This window comes from Apteryx rowi, unplaced genomic scaffold (genome assembly GCF_003343035.1).
Source record: "Apteryx rowi isolate R43461 unplaced genomic scaffold, aptRow1 scaffold_7, whole genome shotgun sequence".
In the NCBI taxonomy this organism is placed as follows: Eukaryota; Metazoa; Chordata; class Aves; order Apterygiformes; family Apterygidae; genus Apteryx; species Apteryx rowi.
The window spans coordinates 6085192-6108211 of record NW_020450982.1 but is presented as its reverse complement, the minus strand read 5'-3'; the positions used below and the strand labels follow the sequence as shown (position 1 = coordinate 6108211).

General features: G+C 47.6%; 1 protein-coding gene across 5 annotated transcripts in view; it reads right to left on the bottom strand.

Annotated features, from left to right (window-relative positions):
* ERI3 (ERI1 exoribonuclease family member 3) overlaps window positions 1-23020 on the bottom strand; it is a 150577-nt gene that overhangs the window by 109785 nt on the left and 17772 nt on the right. For 3 of the 5 annotated variants that reach the window (XR_003256836.1, XM_026086726.1, XM_026086727.1), the window contains 2 exons: window positions 19114-19173; window positions 16599-16690 (listed from right to left, as the gene is read on the bottom strand). Coding sequence is in view for 3 of the 5 variants with exons in the window: in XM_026086726.1 (XP_025942511.1) it covers window positions 16599-16690; window positions 19114-19173 (152 nt within the window). In the remaining 2 variants the exon portion in view is untranslated. Of the gene's footprint in view, window positions 1-8553; window positions 8660-9992; window positions 10104-16598; window positions 16691-19113; window positions 19174-23020 lie in introns of those variants that run through there. The other 2 variants (XR_003256837.1, XM_026086728.1) reach the window with 2 other exon arrangements.

Genomic DNA, 23020 nt, shown 5'->3' with positions numbered 1-23020 from the left:
CACAGGAGCTTGTAGAAAGGGTGCAGATGGCCTGGCAGTGCTTTGCCAAAATATCTGCATCCTACCAGSAGCACTGTGCCAGCACCCAAAAGAGCACAGCACTCCAGGCATACAGCACAGCCCAAGCCAACTAACAACCTGCTAAAGTTAAAACACGCTGTCCCATGCTTCCAAAAAAACCCACCCAAAACTCAACCTCCTACCCCCAATAATCCAAGTTAGAATAAGGGAGCTTTTCTATGCAGTCAAAGGCTTTAGAAGGGAAATGTCTCCTCCCCATCTGAGCTCTGAACGCAGCCCTGATACCCACACACTCCACCATCCCACTGGCAGTAACAACGTCCCAAATGTCATTTCAGCCCAAGTGCAGTCACCCAGCCTTCAGCACAATCTTCTTCTCCAAAGGCGAGGCCCATGATACTCCCCCAGGAGAGCCTTGGGAAGCAAATCCCAGGGGCCAGGGCCTGCATGGGGCAGCTGTCCATGCTCCGAGGCAGTACCTGTCACCACAGGGAATTGGGAAGTTGCTCAAGAAAGAAGAGAGGGTTAGTGAGGGCCTAGCAAATACAAGATGAATCTATGGCAAAGACAGCGCTGGAGCCACCCACGTGCCCACCCACAGTGCAGAAAGGCAGGTGCAGGTGCACAGCCAGCCTCCCATCATGTTCTTGTCCAAAGTGAGGAACAGAGAGTTCAAGCCTTCAGTCAGGCCTCTGTGACACCCTGCTCACATGCTTCTCCGACCCACAGACCTGGGAAGGGACAGGAGGAACCCACGCTCCCCTTCTTCCCACTGGATGAGCCTTTGCCAGGTGACTGCAACCCCTTCATGCTGAGCACACCCATGACTCCTTCACTCTCTCTGCCCCCAGCTCTGCATGCCAAACTGCCCTGGGGTGGCTGTACTCAAAACTCAAAAGCAGCAACACTGTGGAAAGATGCTGCACTTGGCAAGAGTCTGAAAAGTCCTGGGCTTTCATACAAGCCCTGAGACAGGTCCCTTCTCCCTCCCTCCCACCTCCCTCTTTGCTTTCCTGACGCCCTCTCAGTTCTCTCAACCGCCCCCAAACTTGTCACAGTGCAGCAAGCCCGGGAGCCGCACATCAGCTTTAAATATCAGCGTGCATGAAGCAGGGACATGAGAGCAGGGAAGTGGGAACAGACAGAGCAAGCCTCCATTGCCTGTCAGGAAACACTAATGAATTTCAACACCAGCAGCCATTGCCTCAGATGGGCTGGCRAGAAGAGGAGAGGGAGTTACAGCGAGGAGCCTTTGCGGGAGCAGCATGCCTTTTTTTCAAAGCCTACTCYGTTAATAAATGTCATTGCTGAGCTGGCTGCAGCAGTCCTTGAGCCAGGGTGGGATGGGTCAGGGGAGAGACAGGCGACTGACAGCATTCAGCACACCTGGGCAGCACAGCCTTCTCCCCTGTTTTATCCCACAGACAGGCACAAGTGAAAGGGAGCAGACAGTGCAGATCCTCCCTGCAGGTCCTCCTGTCCATACAGAGGGCTTCACCAGTCACCCCTCCTCTCAGCCTTGGCATGAAGCTTCCTTCTGTTTAGCTCCCAGTACCCAAAAAGCACAGCACCATTGTGGGGTACCAGTAACAACTTCACCAGGAGCCACATGTGCAGCCCCAACACCCCCACAGTCCCCTTCACTGGAACAGAGCCTCTACAGGAACAGCCCTTGGGATGGGCAGAGGGATGCATGAGACAAACATACCRTCTGCATTACTGGCAGCAGCAAAGGGTTACAGAGCAGCATGTCCCTTCGCTAACATGAACACATTCCTGAGGCAGCAGCAGGAAGACACATCCAGCACAGGGCACCTCATGGCAACCGCACCGATGCACAACATGAAGGTCAATGCAAGTCTTCCTTACAAATGTCAACCTGTCATCTCCGGATATTAATGAGGGCTGACCAGCAGCTAAAATGCATCCATGCTCCATTAGTAATAAAAGAGTCACAATGCAGGAGCAGAGCACACACCAAGGCATGTGGAGACACCAGTGGGTCTGCAGGGCCCAGGGATGTGTGGCGATGCACAAGATAACGAGGGTCACTCCAACTGCCCAGGAAGGGAAGCCGTTGCCACATGAACCCAGTCATTGGAGTGTGCRTTATCGTTTTCCCTTAGTCTTTAATTGGATTAGTGTAATGAGGCCAACAAACCCAGGCCTAAGCTGCAAGGCTGGTACCTGCACTCTCAGACCTTCCTTTCTTTTTTTGCAACACTCATTCTGGACAGCACTGCTTTCTCTCTGTATCAGGCTTATTTCTGCTGAGGAAGCTTAACAGGCAAGCTGCAAGCCTTCACACCTGGGACTCACAGCAGCACTGGCTGAGATGCCTGAACTCCCACCCCAGGGATCCACCCATTATACCCTACAGCAGGATCATTCTTCCCTAGTTTTGTTGGGTACTAAGGAATTTGGGAGAATCCTGACAACTGTGCTCTCCAAGCAGCTAGCTTGGGAGTAGAAAAGTCCGTTAACCCCAGAATCCAACCAGAGCAATGTATACACTAGGAAAATAATTCTGCTACAAAAGCATGCAGAGCAAGCAGCTCCAGGAGTCACTCATTTGTCCTGTAAAGCACTGTGTGCCTTCCACTGCCATCAACCTTAATGAAACATGAAGGCATTTAACACCAAGCGAGATCTGGCCCTTTTTACTGGTATCCGTCTGTGCGTCAGCTCGATGCTGGCAGAGATGCTATCTCAACATTAAAAGCAAGGCTGTAACACAGCAGGTATTCAGCCTCCAAGAGAAGACGTTCATCAACAATTGCACACACATGATGCTACAATAAATCTATGTGCTACTACTTAACAGCTTCTCTTAAAAAGATTCATAGCTCTATTTACTGGGCCTGATTCTGCTGCTACGCATGTGGGAATAAATCTGGAATAATTCTATCTTAAGTTAGTAAGCTGCTGGTGAGAATCAGGCCCTTTGATTTTTATATAACGACATAATTACTGTGCAGGAAACCAGGACTTGCTGGCTCCACGGTTCAGCTGAGGTTAGGAGCACGGCAGACAGAAGCTGGATATTCTTCCACAGCAAGTCCTGCAGATTGGTGAAGGAAAACTCAGAGGTAGAGAWAACGCTCTTGCCAGCCCTTCCGGACAGTGAGGAGGTCAAAGGAAAGTCCACCCAGTCATCAGAAATGCACCAGGATGCTCCAAAGGAAAGAGAAACTGAAAAGTTTCCAAGGCTGAGGGAGCAAGGGAACCTGACACTAAGAAAAGCCCTTAAAAACAGATTTCTACACACAAGCTTGCTGTGACAGTCCAGCTGCTTACTAATGCAACATTATGGAGCATCTTATTAATAAGTGTATATTATTAATATACCATGTACATCTACCACACAAGCTTTCTAGATGAAAGTCACAAGTCATAACCACGAGCTGCAGCAGGTAAACTTCCAATCAGACATAAGAAAAAACTCTTTGCTATGTGAGTAATAAAGCAACAGGGAGGTGGGGGAATCTCCACCCCTGGAGACATTCAAAACTCATCTGGACAAGACCCTGAGCAACCTGATTTAAGTCTGAAGTTAGCTCTGCTTTGAGCAGGGCGTTGGATTAGAGATCACGACAAATTATTCTGTGATTCATGCTGCAGCGGAGTCTGATTACAAACGCAGAGCGTGTCCTTTTTCTGTCTATATGGTCTCTTATGAAGTCTTTCATACAGACACCAGTCTAGTAATAGCTGGTACTCTGCATCCTAGCTGTCTTAAGAGGCCATGTTCAGACCCCTGCTGCAGAATATTGTACTTACTTACTGGGTAAGGGAATATATCTGATGCAATGAATGCACACACAGTGCACTGTGTCTAAGCCCCCTCAAAACCAAAACACACACAAAAATTAAACTAATATTAAATGTGCTTCTCCTCCCACTACACAGTTTTTCATTGGAAAAGTATTTCTCCCCAAGAAACTCTGGAGTGTGCAARAGCTAGAGCAAGGCACTGCTTGAGGACTGAAGACGTGTTCTGTCACAGCTCTTCCTTAAACTTGCAGTGTGAGAGGCAGGAGGAAAACCTTGCTCTCCCATACCTTGCCTGTCCTGACCATTTAGCTTATGAGCTCTTCAGGACAAGGGCTTCTCTGCTATGAGTCATAAACTGTTTAGTGCCTAATGGTGGAGCCTATAGACGCTTAACGTAATACAATCATGTCACTTAAAGGCCATTAGTCTCCAGTCTAAACAGCCCTTTTCCAGTCACAAAGGGGACCTCCAAACTCTCGAAGGCAGAATGAGGGACGTGGGCGGTCAGTCAGGTCACTGGACTCGCAGAAACCTGACATGAAGCTCCAAGTAGGATGAAGCCCAGCAGAAGAACAGCAAGGGGAAAGTCATGGCAGCTCTAGCAACTGAAGAGCTGCTAGCTTTATTTTTTGGGCTTCCTTGAACCACTTGGATACAGTCTAAATCAGCAGGAAAGCCACTGCCAGACAGAAGAAAAACCTCACCACCACCCCCCACAGCTATACTGCTTGCAAGGGGGGCAGAATTCCCTCATCCGCACCGAGAGGCTCTGGGCTTTCGCCTCCGCCTCCCTCTCCCCTCACTGAAGCAGGTCATTTATGTACAACAGAATATGCCATTCCACCTAGTGAAGCTGTTCAACCAAGAGGCAATCTGCCCCCCCTTCTTTCCCGGCACTGCCTCTGCCCTCCTCTGGCACCACAGCATCCGGGTCTATGCTCTCAACTGATTTCTGTGATCACTTCTTGTTCCCTTTCCCCACTAMAGGACAGTATATATAGGGGAAGAGAGAAATCCAATGAGGAGACAGTGGGATGGGGTAAGACCCCCGGTCCCCTCTGGCAGCACATAACCATGAGTCACATGCAGAACAGCTCCACGAGCTCTTGGCACAGCTGAGGGACGGGATGCTCTCACTCCCGAGCAAAGCGTGGGCGCGCTGGGGAGCCCGGCGCGCCGAGGAACAGGGTCTGAACACAGGTTTCTGTGCAGCCGCAAATTAGATCTGCATGAGGGGAAACAAGTTCGTCCTTCCCTCACAGGGAGGGAGCRCTCCCCACCTCCAGCCCCAGCTGCCATCAGCGTTTGCTTCGTCCGAGACAAGGAGCAGCGAATCCTCCAGAGCAAAGGACAAGTGCAGCAATTAGAATGCAGGGGCTGCGGGAGCTGTTTAACGGCACGACCCGCAGGTCAGTGCCGCTGACTCCCAGCCCCTGCATAAATATTGTATGAGGCGGGAGAGAGGGGCTGCTACGAGCCACCCTCAGCGCCAGCCCTCCCCCCTCCAGCACCACTCTGCATCTAGCTAGCTACGCCGGCAACATTATTTACAGATGTGACAGTCGGGAAAATCACTTGAGTAACTAAGGGAATGGGGAAGAGGGCTGCTCAGTGGAGCAGGCGCCTGCAGCTGAGGGAGCAGGGTCCCATCCACACCTCGTGCTTCCCGTTGCAGGGCACTTCTCTGCTCCGGTAATCACCAGTGCAACGCTGCCAGATGGCATGGCCAGTTCTTTAACCAGAGCATGAAATACCGCTGCAAACAAGAAGCGGAGGTACCAGGCACGCTGCAAGCTCCCTTCTCAAAGGTTGCCCAGGGGTTCAATTACCAAAGCTGCCGAAGGGATGCTGCAGCCAGCAGCTGCTTTCCGGTTTCCTACCAGCATTTCTCTTAGACCCTCCCTTTGGAGGGAGCCTTATAGCAACATAATGAGGCTTTTTAGCAACACCCCCACCAGCCCTCCTCTCCTAGAGGAGATGCAGAATGGACCAAGGAAACCCTGCTTTTGACAATACAGCTGATTTCAGCCCCCTCCTTTTCCTCTCTGAACAGAGGTTTTTCCGAGATGACTGCATTGCCATCAAGAGCTCTAGCCAGCACAGCCCTGCTGCCAGTCACTCCTCTGCGTTGGAGTCAAAGCCACACTAGCCAAAGTTGTGTAGACCTGGCCCTCATCTGAGCAGATCCTTTACTGAACAGCAATTCAGCTTGCTCCTGTTCAGAGTTTCCTCCCAGGCCCTGTCGGTGTAGCTCTGCAGCAGACTCCCTGCTCCAACATAGCCACAGACACAAAAGTTTAAGGGCCTTATCTCTGCAGCAACTTCTCCAGCTGCTCTGTTTGCTACCAGCCTTCTTCACCTGTGACCTGTCTGCTGTTTATTCACTCAAGGACCATGTTCACCTTGAGCTTCAGCCATGCTGATTGGCATCATTCCTACTGCACCTAGAAGGTCCTCTCATTCCTCTTCCTCTTTTCTGCTGGAGATGCCAGTCAATTTTGCATTTCCTGTGATGCTCCGCAAAAATACAAACTACTTTCAGGTTCACGGAGATTGGGGGCTCCTGAGGGCAAGGACACAGGCCATTCTGCAACTATATCAGTAGCAGACAAATTCCTGGGGGCATGAAGTTAATAAACATCACTGCCCAGGGCAGCATGCAAGGGCTGCAAGATGAGGAATGCAACTTGCACGTGCTTCCATCCACCACAGCCCTTCAGAAATTCCTCCGCTGCTTTGTGGCTGGTTGCTGAATCCAGGGGAGGCAGAAGCCTGGTCTTACCATTTTCAGTTTTCCTGAACTCACTGTGCAATTAATGGGCTTAATTATTGATGGCAAAGGCAGGGAAGAAAGGAAAGAAAGAAAAAGCCAACGAGAAGGGAATGATGTGGGGGTGGCGGGCACCAAAGGTCTCTGAACGTCTTCCCTCAGCCTAGAGCAGAGAAAGAGCCCCCTAGCCGCTATGCAGCTCCCACGGCCCTGCTCTAATGCTCCCTGACATGCCTCTGAAGACAGCGAGCTGTTTGCAGTCACCACTGTGATTTGTTAGTAATTATTTTCACGGTGTCACATTGCTGTCACTCCCTTAACAAAGAGACAGGCAGCCTGAGGCTGCCTGCAAGAATGAACCAGCACAGAAAAGGAATTGTCAGGCACCCAGGGATCCTCTTTGCTTCCCAGATTTCATAACCAGAGTCCTTACCAGGTTCTGAAGAAACTTCTGGGGAGAAGTGGCAAGACAGAATCATCTCCCATACTGGTCACAGCAAGAGGAATTAATTACTAACCCCCTCCTAATTTTACCTTACCTGGAAATCCAGTGCAAGACCAAGGTGCTTAGAGCCACTTAAGCCAACAACTTGCTCCAGGCCTGCAGCAATGCAGAAAACTTTGGCAATTGATGACTTCTAGCTCTCTCCTTGCAAGCTCCAATTTCTTTTCATGAGTTCTTTCCACCTAGGTTCTGCGTTCCTAAGCAAGGCAACCCTAGTGACAAAATCCAGCCTAAGCCTATCACCCCTGCACACATTAACCCATCCACACTAGCCACACGTGGTCTCTTTTACACCACTCTCATGAACTCTATCACATTGCTGTGCTTCACATGGCAGTAACATTTCATTTGGCATTTCACAATTCGGCAGCTTCCTCACACCTGAAATACAGAGCCTAGTGGTTTGCTGTCTCTGTTTTCTCATACGCACCACAGTGACTTGACAAGAACCTCCCCTTAAACCACCTCCCATCCATCCATCTCACACCTGCTGTGTAACCACAGCAATCCATCCTTCGGCTAACTCGTCAGTCAAAGGTAATCACTCCTTTCCCAGTAACCGTGCAGCTTGCTTGGGCCCCCAAGGAATGGAAGCTATTTTGGCACCTGAAGTGTCACACTATATAAGGATATTGAGATGAAAGACCGAGACACCTGGCCAGCTAGTCCTTAAAGCGCCCTTGATCTCTATGCAGAAAGCAAGTGGACTTCCTTCAGAGCAATTCAAAGTTTGAATTACACCAGATAGAAACATTCTTCYCCCGCCTGCTTAGTGGCAACACACAAGGGTCATTCCCCGCAGCCGCAGGGAGACATGGGTATTAATTCACCCTCTTAGCACAGGGAGAGTTTGGAAATATTAAACCTCACAGTCTAAGCAAAACCCTCCTGCAATTMACTGCATGGAAGAACACTGACTCAGAGGGCAGCTCCTTTTCAGGGGTCCTTTTAATAACCAAGAAATGGCACATACATGCTGTGAAGAATTAGGATCACCATTGGGAAGCTAAATGGTCCATAAAATGTAACAGTTCTCTTCAGAGCTGGGAGCACAGCGAGCTCCAGCAGAGGAGAGGTCTTGGCAATCTCCCACCAGCCTCCTCCCTCTGCCTGGTTTGCAGAGGACACGTGCGACACTGAGCAGGAATGGAAGCTGAACTCACCCAGTGCCCAAGCACCTCCGACAGGCTGACCTACGGGTCAGCACTGAGGCAGGCCATGCGGACTGAGTCTGGCCCACACACAGCTGGAAAAAATCGAAGCAGGGAAAAACAGAGATGACCAAGGGGCACTGATGAAAAGGGCGCCCCAGAACATAGGTGCTGGGGAGAGGGGAGGATAACCCTGTTCATAGAGAAGGGGACAAAGCTGGTGAGACCTAGGCATGACAAAATCCCGGTAGTATGAGCTTCCCTGACACAGACCTGCTGGCACATCTCAGTGCTCCCTCATTCTCCTTCCCCCAAACTCTTCTATTCTGCTCTTTCTTCTCATACCTTCACTTACCTCGCATCACTGTTAAGACCCGGGCCCCGGGAATCTCTGAGCACAAGACACTGTCTTTGGACTGCCAGGCTGAGGACAGCACCCTGACCAAACACAGAAAACAGCAACTCCAGCGTGAAATGGATTTAGCTCAAAAAGTTAGTCTGCAGCTCCAGCATGCTCCCGAGTGCCCTGCACACACCCAGACATCCACTCCTCAGGATACGGACAGTCAGCTGGACAATGCACAGGAGAATACGCTGGAGGGAAAATACCAGGGATGACCTCAAGATGGCCCAGTAGGTCTTTGCCAGCTAGGAGCTTCAGGAAGAAAGGGACTGAACCCATCTAGGAAAATGGCTCCCAACAGGAAACAAACTTACAAACAAATAAAATGCTTTCAAGCAAGCTACCAAGTTACACAAGGCTTGAATAGAGCAAGCGAAAGGGGAAAGACGCTGCTCCCAGGTTAGCTGTATTTTTCAAGCAGAGCTCTCTAACCAGAGAAGCCATGAGAGCGCTATTCCCAGCCAAGCCACTGGGAAAGCAGCACTGATGCCAATACACAACTGCTTTGCTTTGGTCAGGAAGCAAGAAGAGCCGAGATCCAAAGGGAGAAAGCTGACATTTTAGCCCTGGCTGTCTAATGCTTGAAAAATTAAACCCTTCAAAGTAATAAAGAAAATTCCCAGTTTATGAAACTACTCTCTTTCGCACATGCTGCAGGCAACAAGATTCGGGCCAAACAGCCCTCCAGTGATTTATCCTCTACAGTCCTCAAGTCAGCCAGCATTTCAGTTCCCAGGGACAGGATAACCATGATGCTGAGTTGCTATTAAAGGGGTCTTTCCACAGGCAGAGAGGGCCAGGGGTATGCTTTTTACTGAATATCCATTATAGATCCCTCAATTTTTAAGACATTTTGCGTGAATTCAGTATAACACTGGGTATGGAATTCACCTTTGAGATTCCTCCTGCTGAGGGAATTAYTCTTCCTCACTGTATGAGCAGCTGAAACTGAGACCAATGACTTGCATTCAGTTCTGCATGACTGTTTCCAAAAGCAAGAAATTTTGAGTTATGTTACCCAGGGATAGAAAATCCACAATCTCTATTGATTATCCCATCCCAATGGTTCATTGCTGGAAATAAAGTATTTGTTGCAATGCCTGTCTTATTCCCCCCTACAACATAAATTTACTCCAAGTTTCTCATCATTTTTCACATTGCTTCCAACTTCTTTGGTCTTAATTCCCAAGCAGCAGAGCCCATAGTCCACAGAGTGCATCRGGCATCACAGCTCACCAAATCTGTGGCCACTATAACTCCAACTATGGCAAAAGTCTTTGCCATCATGCGCCAGAGAGCCAGCAGACCTAAAGGTGAGAGTCCATGTCATGATGATCCCCATGCAAAGATTTCATGTCCAACGCTTACCCCAAAGACACTCCCAGAGTCACACATCTCAGACAACACAACTCGCAGCAGTTCTCATGCAATCAACGGATTTCAAACAAAGGCAGGAACAGGAGACAGCCGGGGGAACCACTGCAGAAGGATAATGAAAATCAAGTGTACACTTTTATTTAAACGAGTGTAGCACAGTGGGAGAAACCTAAAAATTAAGAATTTATTTTGCATAAGTGATATCATTTCCTTYAAAAAACAAAAGGCAAGCCTGCAGGGTCACAGAAGCAAATGGGRTCAGTGTTACTCCCTGTAAGTGCTAGAGAAGAGCATGCTTGTAAGGYTCCCTTGCTTAGCTCCAGCAATGCACTTCAGGATGTAATTGCATGAACAACTCCAGCAGCAAAGCTGACTCAAAAGGTTCTTGACCCTGCATACTCAGTCCCATCCCTGCACTATAGTYCACCACCCTCTTCCTTGAGCCAATGTAACCATGTGAAGGGATACACCATAGGCTTGGTCAGCAAAATGATTCCCGCTAAAAACAACAGAAAAAGCTAATCAAAAGATTCTAGTTGGAGAGTGTTTGTTTAATTGCTTTTAGACTTGGGTTCCTACATCATTTTTCAGTTACCTGTTCTTCCCTGTTACTCTCCAAGGCTCCCTCAGAAAATACCTCCTGTCCTGCTGCCACCCCCCAGCTCACCCTATGCCTTTCCTGCTTCTCCCCCCAGCTCAAGTGGTCCCACTCACTCAGTTCAGTGGCCCTCTGCAATTTCTCCCCCGAGCAGAGATTGCCAAACCCCTCCTGGTTCTGTGATAAAGAACAGCATGCACAAGGGACACTAATGCCATCAATCCTTCTTCACTCATGACCTTAGGTAGATCTCAAACCAAGCCTCCAGAGCAGAAGGCTGRAAAGACCAACCCACCAACCCCACTCAGAGCCTGGTCTGAGAAAGCAAGTGTTTCGCTCCTCCCAGCCAGTGCAAGTCGCACAGGAAGAATTAAAAGCGTAAGATAAAATTAAGCAGTGGTATAATTCACTGCTCAGAATTTACTAATATGCAACCTAGAAAGTGCACCAAGGGCTATAAACATTTCAAGACACTTCACTGTGTTTTATCACTAYATTAGAGAGCACTTGCCTTTTAACACTTATTTAACAAAATAAAAAACTTCTGAGCAGTAGTTTCCTGTAAAGAAATAAATTAGCATGTTCTAATCTCCCGCAGTAAGTGCAGTACAAGCATCTTCATATCAGAAGTATACAGAGCACAGCCTGTAAGCATTTTGACCTATTTGATTATGTCCAATGTGTTTGCGGAATGACCCAAAACTGGAAAGAGGAGGATTAACTGATGCTCTTGACATTAAGGTGCTGCAGTTAGATTCAGCAGATTTAGCTTCAGCTCCTTTCTCTGCCTCTGACTGCATGCATGTCCACAAGCATATCACTTAAACTCACTGTATCTCGGCTCTGTAGCTAAACACACAGTAAACACCTGTCTTTTATTGCCAAGATTAATTCACATTGCGCTTAAAGAGGAGGCAGAATGTTTCCATACATAGAGGGAGGCAATCTGACATTTTAGAGGAGATAAACCATGCTAAAACGTTTACAGTACAAGGACTCAACTCTGGCAGACACCAAGTACCCTCTTCTTTCCACTAAAATCATCTGCAGTCAGCAGCTCCCTTAGCCCTTCAGAGGTATGTTACCCCCATTACCCAATATCACATCAATGTAATTTGCTTAATCACTAGTGGCAGTTCCATCTTGGGTGCAGGATGAGGTCCAGGCCAAGTGTGAATTTGGCTCTGGAGCTTTTAAACTTGGAGGATAGCTCCTTGCAACAGGCTAAAGCAATCCTCCTGCTGAGCACTCAGAGGCCTGAGGACCGTGTGCCTAACGAGGCTGTATCCCTACTCATACGTTAGCTTGGCAGGTCTGGTGCTCCTTTCATCTTTTGCTTCAGGTAGCTCTCTTTAATTAATAACATTTCTGTGTCGACACAGGGAACTTTCCACCCAGAATGAATGGCCCTCTCTCATTAGAACCACGACTGTCATGATGTATTCAAGAGCAGCAGTATGATTCATTTCCTTGTCTGGGAACGAGGGGTGTTGCTGGGGGGTGGGGGGAGAAGAGTCTCTGTAATGAGTGACTGATATTTGCTGAAGTTGATATGTGATTCTGTCGGCTTGAACTGTCTTGTCAGGACAAGCCTTCAGAAAGGTGATGTTCCTACTCAAGAGGTTTTCCTCATTAAAGAAATTGCATCTTAACAAGAGGGAAGGGGAGGGGTGGGAGGAGAGCTGCTGTCTCCCCCATTCCAGCCTGGTTCAYGCACATCAAGCACTGAAAGCCGGTTAATCCAAGCACAGCCAGGGGAGGATCAGTATTCAATTTCTGAGCCCTCTTGTGCAATGGGCTCCCACAGCAGCGACCCAGTCACTCCAATAGGGACTCTGCTTGGGATGTTCCACCACAGCCATAACACAGCCTTTGGTGGCAGGGCTGGGGACCTTTACTCATGTGCTGAACCTCCATAAGCCATTCCCAGATGCTTGGTGTCCCTTTCCTGGCACCCAGCTCACTGTGACTTGTGTTCCYAGTTGTCAGAGGGAAGCCAGATAGAAACAGCTCTGTGACCTTCCAAGAAAGCTCCAACGTGCAAGAAAAAACAAGTCTGAATCCACGCAGTGCCTCATTCTCTGAAGACCCCTGAGCCAAGCAGAGGCTTCACAGGTCTTTCAGCAGCTGAGTTTCCATCTCGAATGCTACAGGCTCAGATAGCACTGAATACCAAAAGCAGCTGTTACTACTAAGCCAAGGAACCTGAGAAAAGGAGTAGCAGAGTTAAGAATGGACCTGCCTCAAGTCACAGCTCCCTAAGCCAAGAAGCACTGCCACACTCAGGTCCTCGGTAGCCAGCAGCTCTTCATAAAGGGGCAGCATTACATTTCTGAGGAAGCATGAGTGGAAGCATGAGTGCTGTGCCTCCAGCAGTGGCTACAGAGTGCTGAGGACAACATGTTGCCACTAAAACCTCACATGAACAAGAGCAAGAGACACTAATCCTGGCATCCAGGCCGTCTGCCTTCCACCCACACCTCTTGCCCTCCCACATGATACTCTGCCGCTCTCCTAAATTTGCTCACATGCCAGATGGCAAAGGCTTGTAACACATCAAGACCCCACTCTGGAGGGCTACATTTAAGCAGAGAGGTGAGCCTTCACTGGGGGTGCAAGTAACATAGTGAGGCCCCACAGGACCAGCCACAAGCACTTACAAGGGCTATGCACAAATCAGATGGTTTGCACTACTCCCTTCCACCTCCAACACACTGCACACAGTCTGCAAGTACCTGAAGCAGGTTCCAGTGGGCATGTCTTCACCCCAGAGTAAGGACCTTGCCCTTCTTGGAACATCTCASCTCATTTTCCTGAAACCCCCTGAAATCCATTTTTTATTGAGCAATGCTGCCAAGAACATACTTCWGCAACCTTGGATAAGTAGTCACCACCTCCCTTCCTACCACCCCAGTGCCTTCTGTGCCAAATGTGTAGTCTCCACACAGTAGAAGAGGGCACCAACTACACTGCAAGTCTTTTAGGGAAGTACAGGGTGATTCCCTGGAATATTTCCTAGATGTTCCACATCCCTGATGCTGTATCTCCTTGTCTGAACAACCTTGTTTCAGCTCTGTGGCTTCCCTGTTTAAAAAGAGATGCTCAGTTCTGCTTTGCTAAACCCTATTTGGCAATGTGTCTAAACACACACAAACTTAATTAGTTCAGGAGGGAGACTCGGCATTTGTGGTGACGGATAAAAGTAATGGGAAATGAGACAAGTCAGAGCTGGCAGGGAGTCCTCACTCAAGCCTCATTCACTGGCATAGCACTAATCAGATGTGATGCTACACGCTGCTGCACCCAATCGGTGACGGAGCGGCATGATGTGCTACTCGCCAAGCGGCTGCAGTCAGACTCCCTGTATCCATGTGGTTGGAAACATGAAATGCATTTTCTGCTTTGCCCTGGAGATGCTTCAGGATTGAACTCTGAAGTTAATGGTTTAAAAAAAAAATTTTAAAGGAAGAGGGAGAAATGAACCACTCACTGCAACCTCATGGCCAGGAGTGGAGTCTTCTTTTACAGTTGACTAGTAAGGCACAATCCATGCGAGAGACCACTGCAAATGGCGAATCAAGTATCTCAGCTCCAGAACTGCAGGTCCTGCTGGCCAGCTCACCCCATAACACCCATGGCTCACAAGGAGTGGGGCTGATCTTCGCTTATGTTTGTCTGGTACTCTTATTACCAAAACTAATCAGACAAGGATAGAGAAATCTAGTAGCAAAAGGAGGAGTTACCAGCTAGCAGTTTTGAAGAAAGATAAACATGTTGCTTTAAGAGCAAGGAAGAAGACAGAGAGCAATTCACTCACTTCTAAGGATCACAGGCAACTTGCAAGGAAATGTGGAGAGCATCTGCAGGACAAACTGCCTTTCAGGCCCCAGGACAGGTGGCATAATGGGGATCAAGAACAACTTTTCCTGGCTCAGGGAGAAAAATCAGCAGCTCTCAGCAGAGGAGAGGACACAGTCACYCTTTGCCCACTGTAGAGCTCTGAAGCAAAAACCCTCAGAAGGTTGCCTGTTCCATACAGATACCAAGTTAGGATGCCATTAGCTGGGGACCCTTATCCCACAGTGGAAGGGATAGAAAGATGGGCTTCGTGCACAGGCAAGTCACAACTCTGTTCCTCACAACCATCACCAAAAGCAGTAAACTGGACTCTCAGGACAGCAATACAGGAGTAAAGAGCTGAGAAAAGAGAACAGATGAGAAATGACAGTTCGGCACATTCCTCAGCTGTCTTTGTGTTGGTCTCTAACAAAAGTTTAAACATGAAATATAAAGAAAAATAAGCCCCACTTTTAATTTAAACCAGTTATGCAGGAATTGGGGAATACGCTCATACACCAGTTCTGGACATGGCCCCAACAAACACCCAACTTTTGACTCAACAAACACCCAGCTTTTGACTCAAGAGCTAGCATGCCACACTCCTGTCTGGAGCATGGCAAATTTCCCCTCTCCACTGGAGCTTGCGCTGCCACCTCGGTCCTCATGGCTCGTGTCTCACTAATCATAGCAAGAACAGGCAAGGAGCTGCCACTCTACAAAGACCACTCTGCAGGAAAGAACTGGTGCTGATTGCTCCCAAGCTGCGAGCAGTTTATTTAGGCTTCAGACTTAGGGAAACCAATGTCAAAGTGAAAACCAAGTAACACTACTAACGAGTTGTGGATGTCAGTTTAACATTGGATATGTCAAGCCCAAGCTTTATCGATGTGATAACAACAAGAGTCTTTACCCAGCACTCTAAGGAAATAAAAAGCTGAGGAGAGATTATAGGAATCCAAGCGAATTCAGCACAATGTGACACTGATCTGCAAACACCTTACAGATTAGACTAATCTAATTCTTTGACATTTAACTCCTTTAAAAAAAAAAAAAATCAAGCTTTTGGGCCACTGGTCCAGCTATTTTCATGAGACAGGCATGTACACCAGCACCTGCAGATCCCAGTGCAGGTTCCCATCTGGTACTCTTTAGACTCTGTTGCCCAGCTGATAAGCATGACCTCAAAGATAAGAACACTGATAAAGTGTGCCAGACTTGGCTCGTATTCTCTTTACAAAGACTRCTCTGTGGTTTGCATACAGTTAATGCACCAAGATGACAGAGAGAAGGCCTTTCATGTGAAAGTCAGGTAAGGACCATTGCTTGATTTGGCTGTACAGTGAGACAAAGACTTTCTTGTGTGCACTTAGAGACACCCATCCTTAACTCCTGTTCCCTTCTCTGCATGAAAAATCTAATCCTCTCTATTCCCAGAGGAGATGCCAGGCACGATGCRATATGCACATCACAATCTACTGAGTGAAGGGGTAACTTTCTATCCACCCAGTCTCTCAGGATGAAATTTGGATTGAAGCATTCACAGACCAGGAACATCAAAAACAAGAGCAATGTTCTCTTTGGGAAGTATAATAGGTAAAAGAGGAAACACCACAAAGCCCCAGTTTAAACTTTTCTTGGGTATGAAAGAAACTCATTTTTTATAGGAAATATCCTAGACAGTGATCTTGCACTATGCCTGGCACCTACCTTTCTTCTTAAGCAACCCTCCTCCACTCCTCATTATGTACAACAAACAATGATACCCTGGGAAACAAAGACTAGGGACAGCCAGAGGCTCGTGGATGCAAGAAGCTTAGAAACTAAGGGGAACCACTGCAGAAATCAAGTGCAGCATGAAGAGTGCTTGCAGGCTTCTCAGCCACAGCTCTCCACTGAATGCTGGCAAGGGGTTAAAAATAGCCAAGGCTGCAGCAGAATTAACAGGGAAGGAACAAAATGGGGCCAGGAGATGAGCATCCTCCATCCTTCTCCACCAAATTAGAGATCTGTGAAATCATACCAGTCAGTAACAGCTAGAGCAATTCAAGGTGGAAGGAGGATTTTGTTTGCAGGCAGGAAATGTTTGCAAAGATGTACACACTACAGGCAAGCATGGAGCAATAAAGCTGAGAAAAATCTCCCTCCCCTTCCATACTCACATCACTTTCAAATCCCAGTCACCGCAGGTCACAAAAATCGACTTGACGCTGGGATCTAAGAGGCCTTCCTTCGCCATCCACTCGTCAACCCTCTGAAAGGAAGGCAAGAAAAGGGGATGAGTTTTGCAGAGACAGGCTGAGCCACAACAGTTAAACTCAGATAAGCTGCTTGCAATCAAGAGAGAAGAAAATTGAGATCTTATCCACCCCTCTCCCTCTCTCTTTTCTCTCTTTGCTTGCCATCTCAACAACAGCACGTTTGGACCTTTGAAGATTTCTGATAGGAGACATCAGGCAACCAGAGCAGAGATGATCTTATCAGACACCACAGCAGCTCTGCTCATAGAAGGATGGAAGTTGTGCAGCACTAATGGGACAATACAGATGCAGTATTACTTGGCTTCTCTCCTCTTTTCTTCTCTCCATATCAAATGGGCCAGTAGTGAAGCACAACTTGAGTCCCTGTCAGTGATGAGAAACCTACTTATTTCTTGAAGTTTTCTAGTGGGGGCTAAGGATGGGAAGGAGAGCCTAAACCAAGAGGACCCACTATGGTCCTCCAGGTATCAGACCGGGAACAGAAGGGAAACAGGCAGCAAAACAGATTACCTGCTTTGACTTGCGGRGAAACACAAGCATCCTGTGATAGTGCCCCTCATCTACAACATTTCACATACACTCCAATTAATGCATCTCAAAGGGGAATGGGACATGGATCGAAGGGGAAGGACTGGGCACGCACAAGCACCGCATGGCCATAACAACCAAGCCATGTGTGCCCTTCCTTTCTAGGCTGGGTCTCTTTCCTCCTTACAGTTCTGAGGACAGGTTTGTTCAGGGAAGGGTACAGTGTGGATTTAAAGTGAATCCAATATTCTTGATTGACTTCCCTGTAGGGACAGTTGTTCTGGATCCACTTTGGAAATGGGCTACATTCATCAGAAAAATGCACATCCACCTTGGGGATTAATCAGGAATAACTAAGCTAGAATAAACCCTCATCATAAACACTTGCAGTATTCTAGCTAGATCTAAGAAGTCCTTGTTGTGAAATGCCCGAAACCTTCCGGTGGCAGGTGACAGGCAATTCACTGCTGTTAGTGAGGCTGCATAACAGCATTTCCAGTGCTTCAGCAAGGGAAATCCCTCCTCTCTTCCCTCACTTGATGCCTTCAGCTCCTGAAAAAGCTATCATGCCCCAAAATCTCATTTTAACCAAAAAGTTTATTTTCATTTAGCCCAAATCTCATTTAAATCGAGAAAGCTGTAGCTGTATTAATTGTACTGAAAAGGTGTTCAAAAACGTACAGAAATGTTTCCACAGTATGAAACTCCTCTAGAAACAGAGTGAACTATTTTTTGGAGTACTCCAGTAGCATTTGAGCAAACARGGCTTTTCCTTTGGGGAAGCAGATGCAGACATACGTATGCTTACACACACGTACTGCTGTAATATGCCTTCTGGAGAGCATTAGGGACCAGGGGGGTTGCCTTGGATGCGAGATGTCACCTCCACAGAATGCCATCTTTGGCCTCATGGCACTGCCACTGCCTTTCTGGCAGAAGATGGGGCTTCTTTCTGCAACCAACTGTAAAACAGCCCTCGCAGGGGAAAGCACCCCTCAAAGTAGCATCCTGCCTCCTGTCCCTGTGAGGCACTTTTGCCTCCCTTAGGTTGCTGGGATCTTGCATCCATCCCTGCACAAGGCTCCAGGGAGCAAGGGACAGCAGCTGTAACCTTTCTAAAATCCCTGATGTAAGCGCCCATGAAGTGCTATCTCCATGGAGGATTTTAAAGCCTTTAATTTGATTTCCTCACATAAGCAATTGTTGCAATTATTCTGATTAGGAACAATTAGGTAACACAGCAATGGAAATCCTGACAGAGACAATGCATCGAACAGCAACCTGCAACCTAAGTGGACTCTGCTTGAGGAGGTTTCCTTCACTATTTGACTACCAACAAAAGCTATTGATGGAGAAATACTTCCAAGCTAATTAAGCCCTAAATGCTGTAGGAATTCAACATTAAGCAGATGGCATTATTAGGGCTATATCTGCATTCGTACATTCTCCAGATTAGATTTTAGAGGCATTTTCCTTCTATACTACATGTATTATTGAGCATTTAAATAGGTAGAGAAAATTAATTTAATAAGGTGCTGAGGGAGTGGAAGGAAAAAGGAGGCACAGCTACCAGAGCAGTGGTCTCAAGCAATGTCTTGGTGCTTTAAAACTGGCTCAAGCAAGAATAGCCTCTTCTCATATCTGCTGGCAGGAGTTTGGATATCTTGTCAGTACCCTTGACATGAACAGCTGGAGATGACAGATCAATGGTTCAATACTCTCAGCAGCATGTCACCAACGTGACAGCAAATGTTATTCTAATGAAGCTGTAATCATAGTCAAATTACGCGGTTCGATTCTTAGAAAGGGGAGGGTGCAGAGAAAGAGATGGAGAGGGAAGGACAGGACCTGAGGTCAGAGTTCGGGAACTAAAGGTTATTCTTCTTACCTCAAGCACTTGCTGGAGGCTTGGCTGCCCATCCACCATGCCTTGAATAATCCCAGTCAGCTGAAACAAGAGACAAACAGAAAGCAGGAATCAGAGCAGCATTCAAAAGATCATTAGAAAATCTCCTCTCCTGTCCTCCTTCCCGCAGCTAAAAGACGCTCCTGTGACCCATGTGGACAATACCGAGGAGTCAGCTACGGCAGAACGCCCCTGGCAGCTGTCCCAACCCCAAGCAAGGGCAGAGCTTCATCTCAAACACAGCAGAGCAGGAGGGCTCCTACCCACACCATAAAACACTGAACTCCCAACAGTGCAGGATCCACTTAGGGGTGCAGCGATGCCCTCCGCTTCATGTACTGACATGGTGCCCAGCCTGCTGCCTTTTTTCAACACGTAGTTTCCAGTTTTGATGTTGCCCTGACTTGCACAGGCAGAAGTGACTACCGGCATCTGCAGGCATTCCCCTGCTGTCATGATGACACCAAAATTGCATAATATTAGATAAACAGAATAAACTATTATTGGTAAATGAGAAGTGTAGAGAATCCATTCATCCTCCACTGTGATGGGCAGCAAGCATATGTATTTTCTGATAGTCCATCACAACATTCTTCTGCCTTTTAAAAAGCAGACAACAAACATTGTATTTAAAACAACTGAATAAAATCTGAAGAAAAAACATTTTCTTCTAGACTACTAACGCACTTGTYTTTTTCAGTGGGCTCCTCAGGGACAGACCCTGCCAGCAGCTAATTCCACTGACTTTACCAGGACTGTTTGGCTGTTTAAAGGTAGGCACATGCACAAAAACATACAGGCTCATGGGTCTTTGCCTGCATCTGCCCAGGATAGCTTGAGGCATGTGGAAAATAAATAATTTTTCTGTCTGCCTTCCAACTGACAAAACTGTCTTTTAACATATTGAATATTGGAGGTCAGTAGCTTGCCATCAATGCACCCAAGTAATTAAAAAAATCGTTATTAAAACAAGCGCACACTACAGTATTTCGCTTTATATTGCACTTTCCTGAAGCTACACATCTCACACATTTTCATAAAACAAAGGTCAAGCACAGCATAAGAGCATGTCCTACCAGCTGCACACGGCATCCAAGCCCCCCCAGAAGCCACAGCAGCCAGTCGAGAGTTACCAGCAGCCTTCCCACCACCTAAGAGCAACTCATATCAGCTCTGCCTAGTTGTGAAACTGAAGTCCTGTACCAAACCACAGGGCTCTGTATTATTAAATGCAGGCAACTGAAACCGGCTCAACTGTTTCTACCTCTCTGTTTCTTTGGCTGCTTGGCTTACAGCACTGAACTTGGAAGAAAGAAAAAAAAAGATTAAACTTCAATTAAATTGTAATTACATTTAATGAATACCAAATACCTGACTCGCTGCATAAGCTGTAAGTGGAAAGATTATTTTCTCATAGTGACTTCCATGGAATAGTAATATATACCTTTTAGGGAAAGTATTTTAATTTTAAGAAAGCAGAGTTCCTCTAGGTGGGTTTCTGAAGTTCATCAAGTCATTATTAGGTGGAATTTTAAGGAAGTGGGGGGGACACAGACACTCTTTTATATTCCAGAAACTGTTTTTATATTAATCTGTATTTTAATTGGGTAACAGCTGCTGCCTACAGACTTCCCATACTCTAAGAGGCAGATAGATTTAAGAGATTAATGCATGGCTCTTTAGAGCAGTTTTTAAACACTCATTGGCTTGTTTCTTCCTTCTCTTGGTGTCATCTTCTCCATGCATTTACCTGGCAAAGATGCGCAGCTCATCTACTGCAAAGCGCTGGCTCTGGCTCTCTGAGGGCAGCTCAAATCAAACCTCTGGGAATAAAGATGAGCATTTGGGGAAGGGTGACAGGCAACTTCTCAGGATCACAGCCAGGGCCTATGCGAATGGTTTCCACTGCTCTGGATAGCCTCAGACTGCATGTGCTCAGCGCTGCACTCCCTGATGGGTACAGGTAGATGGGGCTAGAATGGCCTAATCCAAACATTTCCCATCAGGAGGGAGGGAGGGATGGGAAAGCAGCAGCAGGGGGTCAGAGTTCCACCAAGCAGTCACTGTTTGATCTTGCCCAAGGCTCCTTCCCTCCCTGAGAGGAAGGAAACTACCCCTCCTCACCTGGCAGGCCAAGCGAGGTACCAGCTCACTCATACAAGGACACCTCGCCACGCAGACACCCACCAAGACCCTYGCAGCAGAAGTCACACGTATGAATACAAAGGGACATACACCTGTTCCACTGCTATGCTTCAATACAGACACTGCTCAAAAGGGTCTGGATCTCTGCTCTCTCATCCTCCCTGCTCCGTTCTGTTCAGTTACATACATCTGTAACACCCAACCTAGTGCATCGGGTGTCCACAGCATTATCTGGTCTTGCAGCTTTGATAAAGTATAAAAGCATAAAATTATGCTATTGTAAAGTTTGACTGGTGATCCTATGAAGCACATGGTACTTGGGAACATAAAGTTATAAGGCATTTTTCTTTTTGTACTTTTATTGTCTGTTCCTTCAGGACAAAAAAAAAATCAATAAAAATTAATCACTAAAAAAGAGCAAAGTACCATGAAAAAGCCTGTATGAGCATCTTGCATATAGAGGGAACCTTTCACTTAAGCACCTGGCATGAATTTTCTTGGGCACCAACCAGACAAACCACTGGCATCTTCCAAAGGAGCATGATGATTTTTTTATACCTGGCAACAGCTTTTAGCTACCTGCAAGTGCTTTCCACCTTCTCAACCTAAATGTTCATCACACCACTCATYATAACCAAGCTTCAGGAGCTGTTGTTTTACAGAGGTAGGTGAAGAGAAAGGGGACAGGATCAGAGCTACAGAATGAACAGGCACAGGAAGATGTGCTCCTGGCCGCTGGCGCGGGACGTCAGAGGAACCCTCTCGCGGCCAGGGGTAAGCGCAGACACAGAGCAAGACTAAAGCAAAGGGATGCCATGAGGGTGCCCATGAGTACTACACCCTTGTAGACACCCTTGCCACACTGTGCCGTCTTCTTCAGGAAGGAAACAAATTCAACTGATGCTCCAGATCCAGGGAATGAGGTCGAGGGACCCCAGCAAACCTCACACATACTCTTTATGAAGCAGTCTTGTTGCTTCCTGGTAAAGGCAGTGAGTGGAGGGAAGAGGGGAAAAAAAGGCAGCACGGCAGACAGGCTCCAGYGTAATGTCAACACTACTGCTTTTCCTACAGAGTTTATCTCGGAAACCATCGTATTTCTACTCCAAGACACTTTGCTGATTACATAAGCACTTGTCTCTGGTGTACAATCTGATAATCAGCCCTGGTCTTTCTTTGTAGACAAAGAGGCCAATAAATCTCACCCTTTGTAAGTAGAGGTGCCTAGACAAAGCCCTTTACTGGCATTTAGCAAAATGGGTATTTTTTAAGAGAACAAAACAGCTGAAAGTTGATGGTTGGGAGCTGTGCAGGCAGTGGTTCTGCAGGAGCTGGAGGCCGCGTACACAGCACACCCCAGCTCTTGCCTCTGGGTCCAGCTATAGTCCTTCTGCCTTTCTTCCTCACTCAGCATCCCCAAAATCCAGCAGCACACACAACAGAGGCAGCACACTGGGAGGGAGGAGCTGTCAGCACGCCAGGCAAAACCACCAACACCAGAAAGCATCCCATGAGCCACGGGCAGGCGTCTTCTCCTCCCCAGCAGGACCGAGTGCGTGAGGAGGGAGGGAGATGCTCCACGCTCCCCCAGCCCTGTGCAGGAGGTGCCCAGGCTCTCTCACTCAGCACGAAGGAGCAAGAGCAGGGGCAAGAGCTGGGGTCTAAGGAGGAAGAGCATAACAGAGTAAGAAAGAGCAAGCCAGAGGTCTGCAGCGAGCAGAGGAGTTACTGTAGTAGCAACATC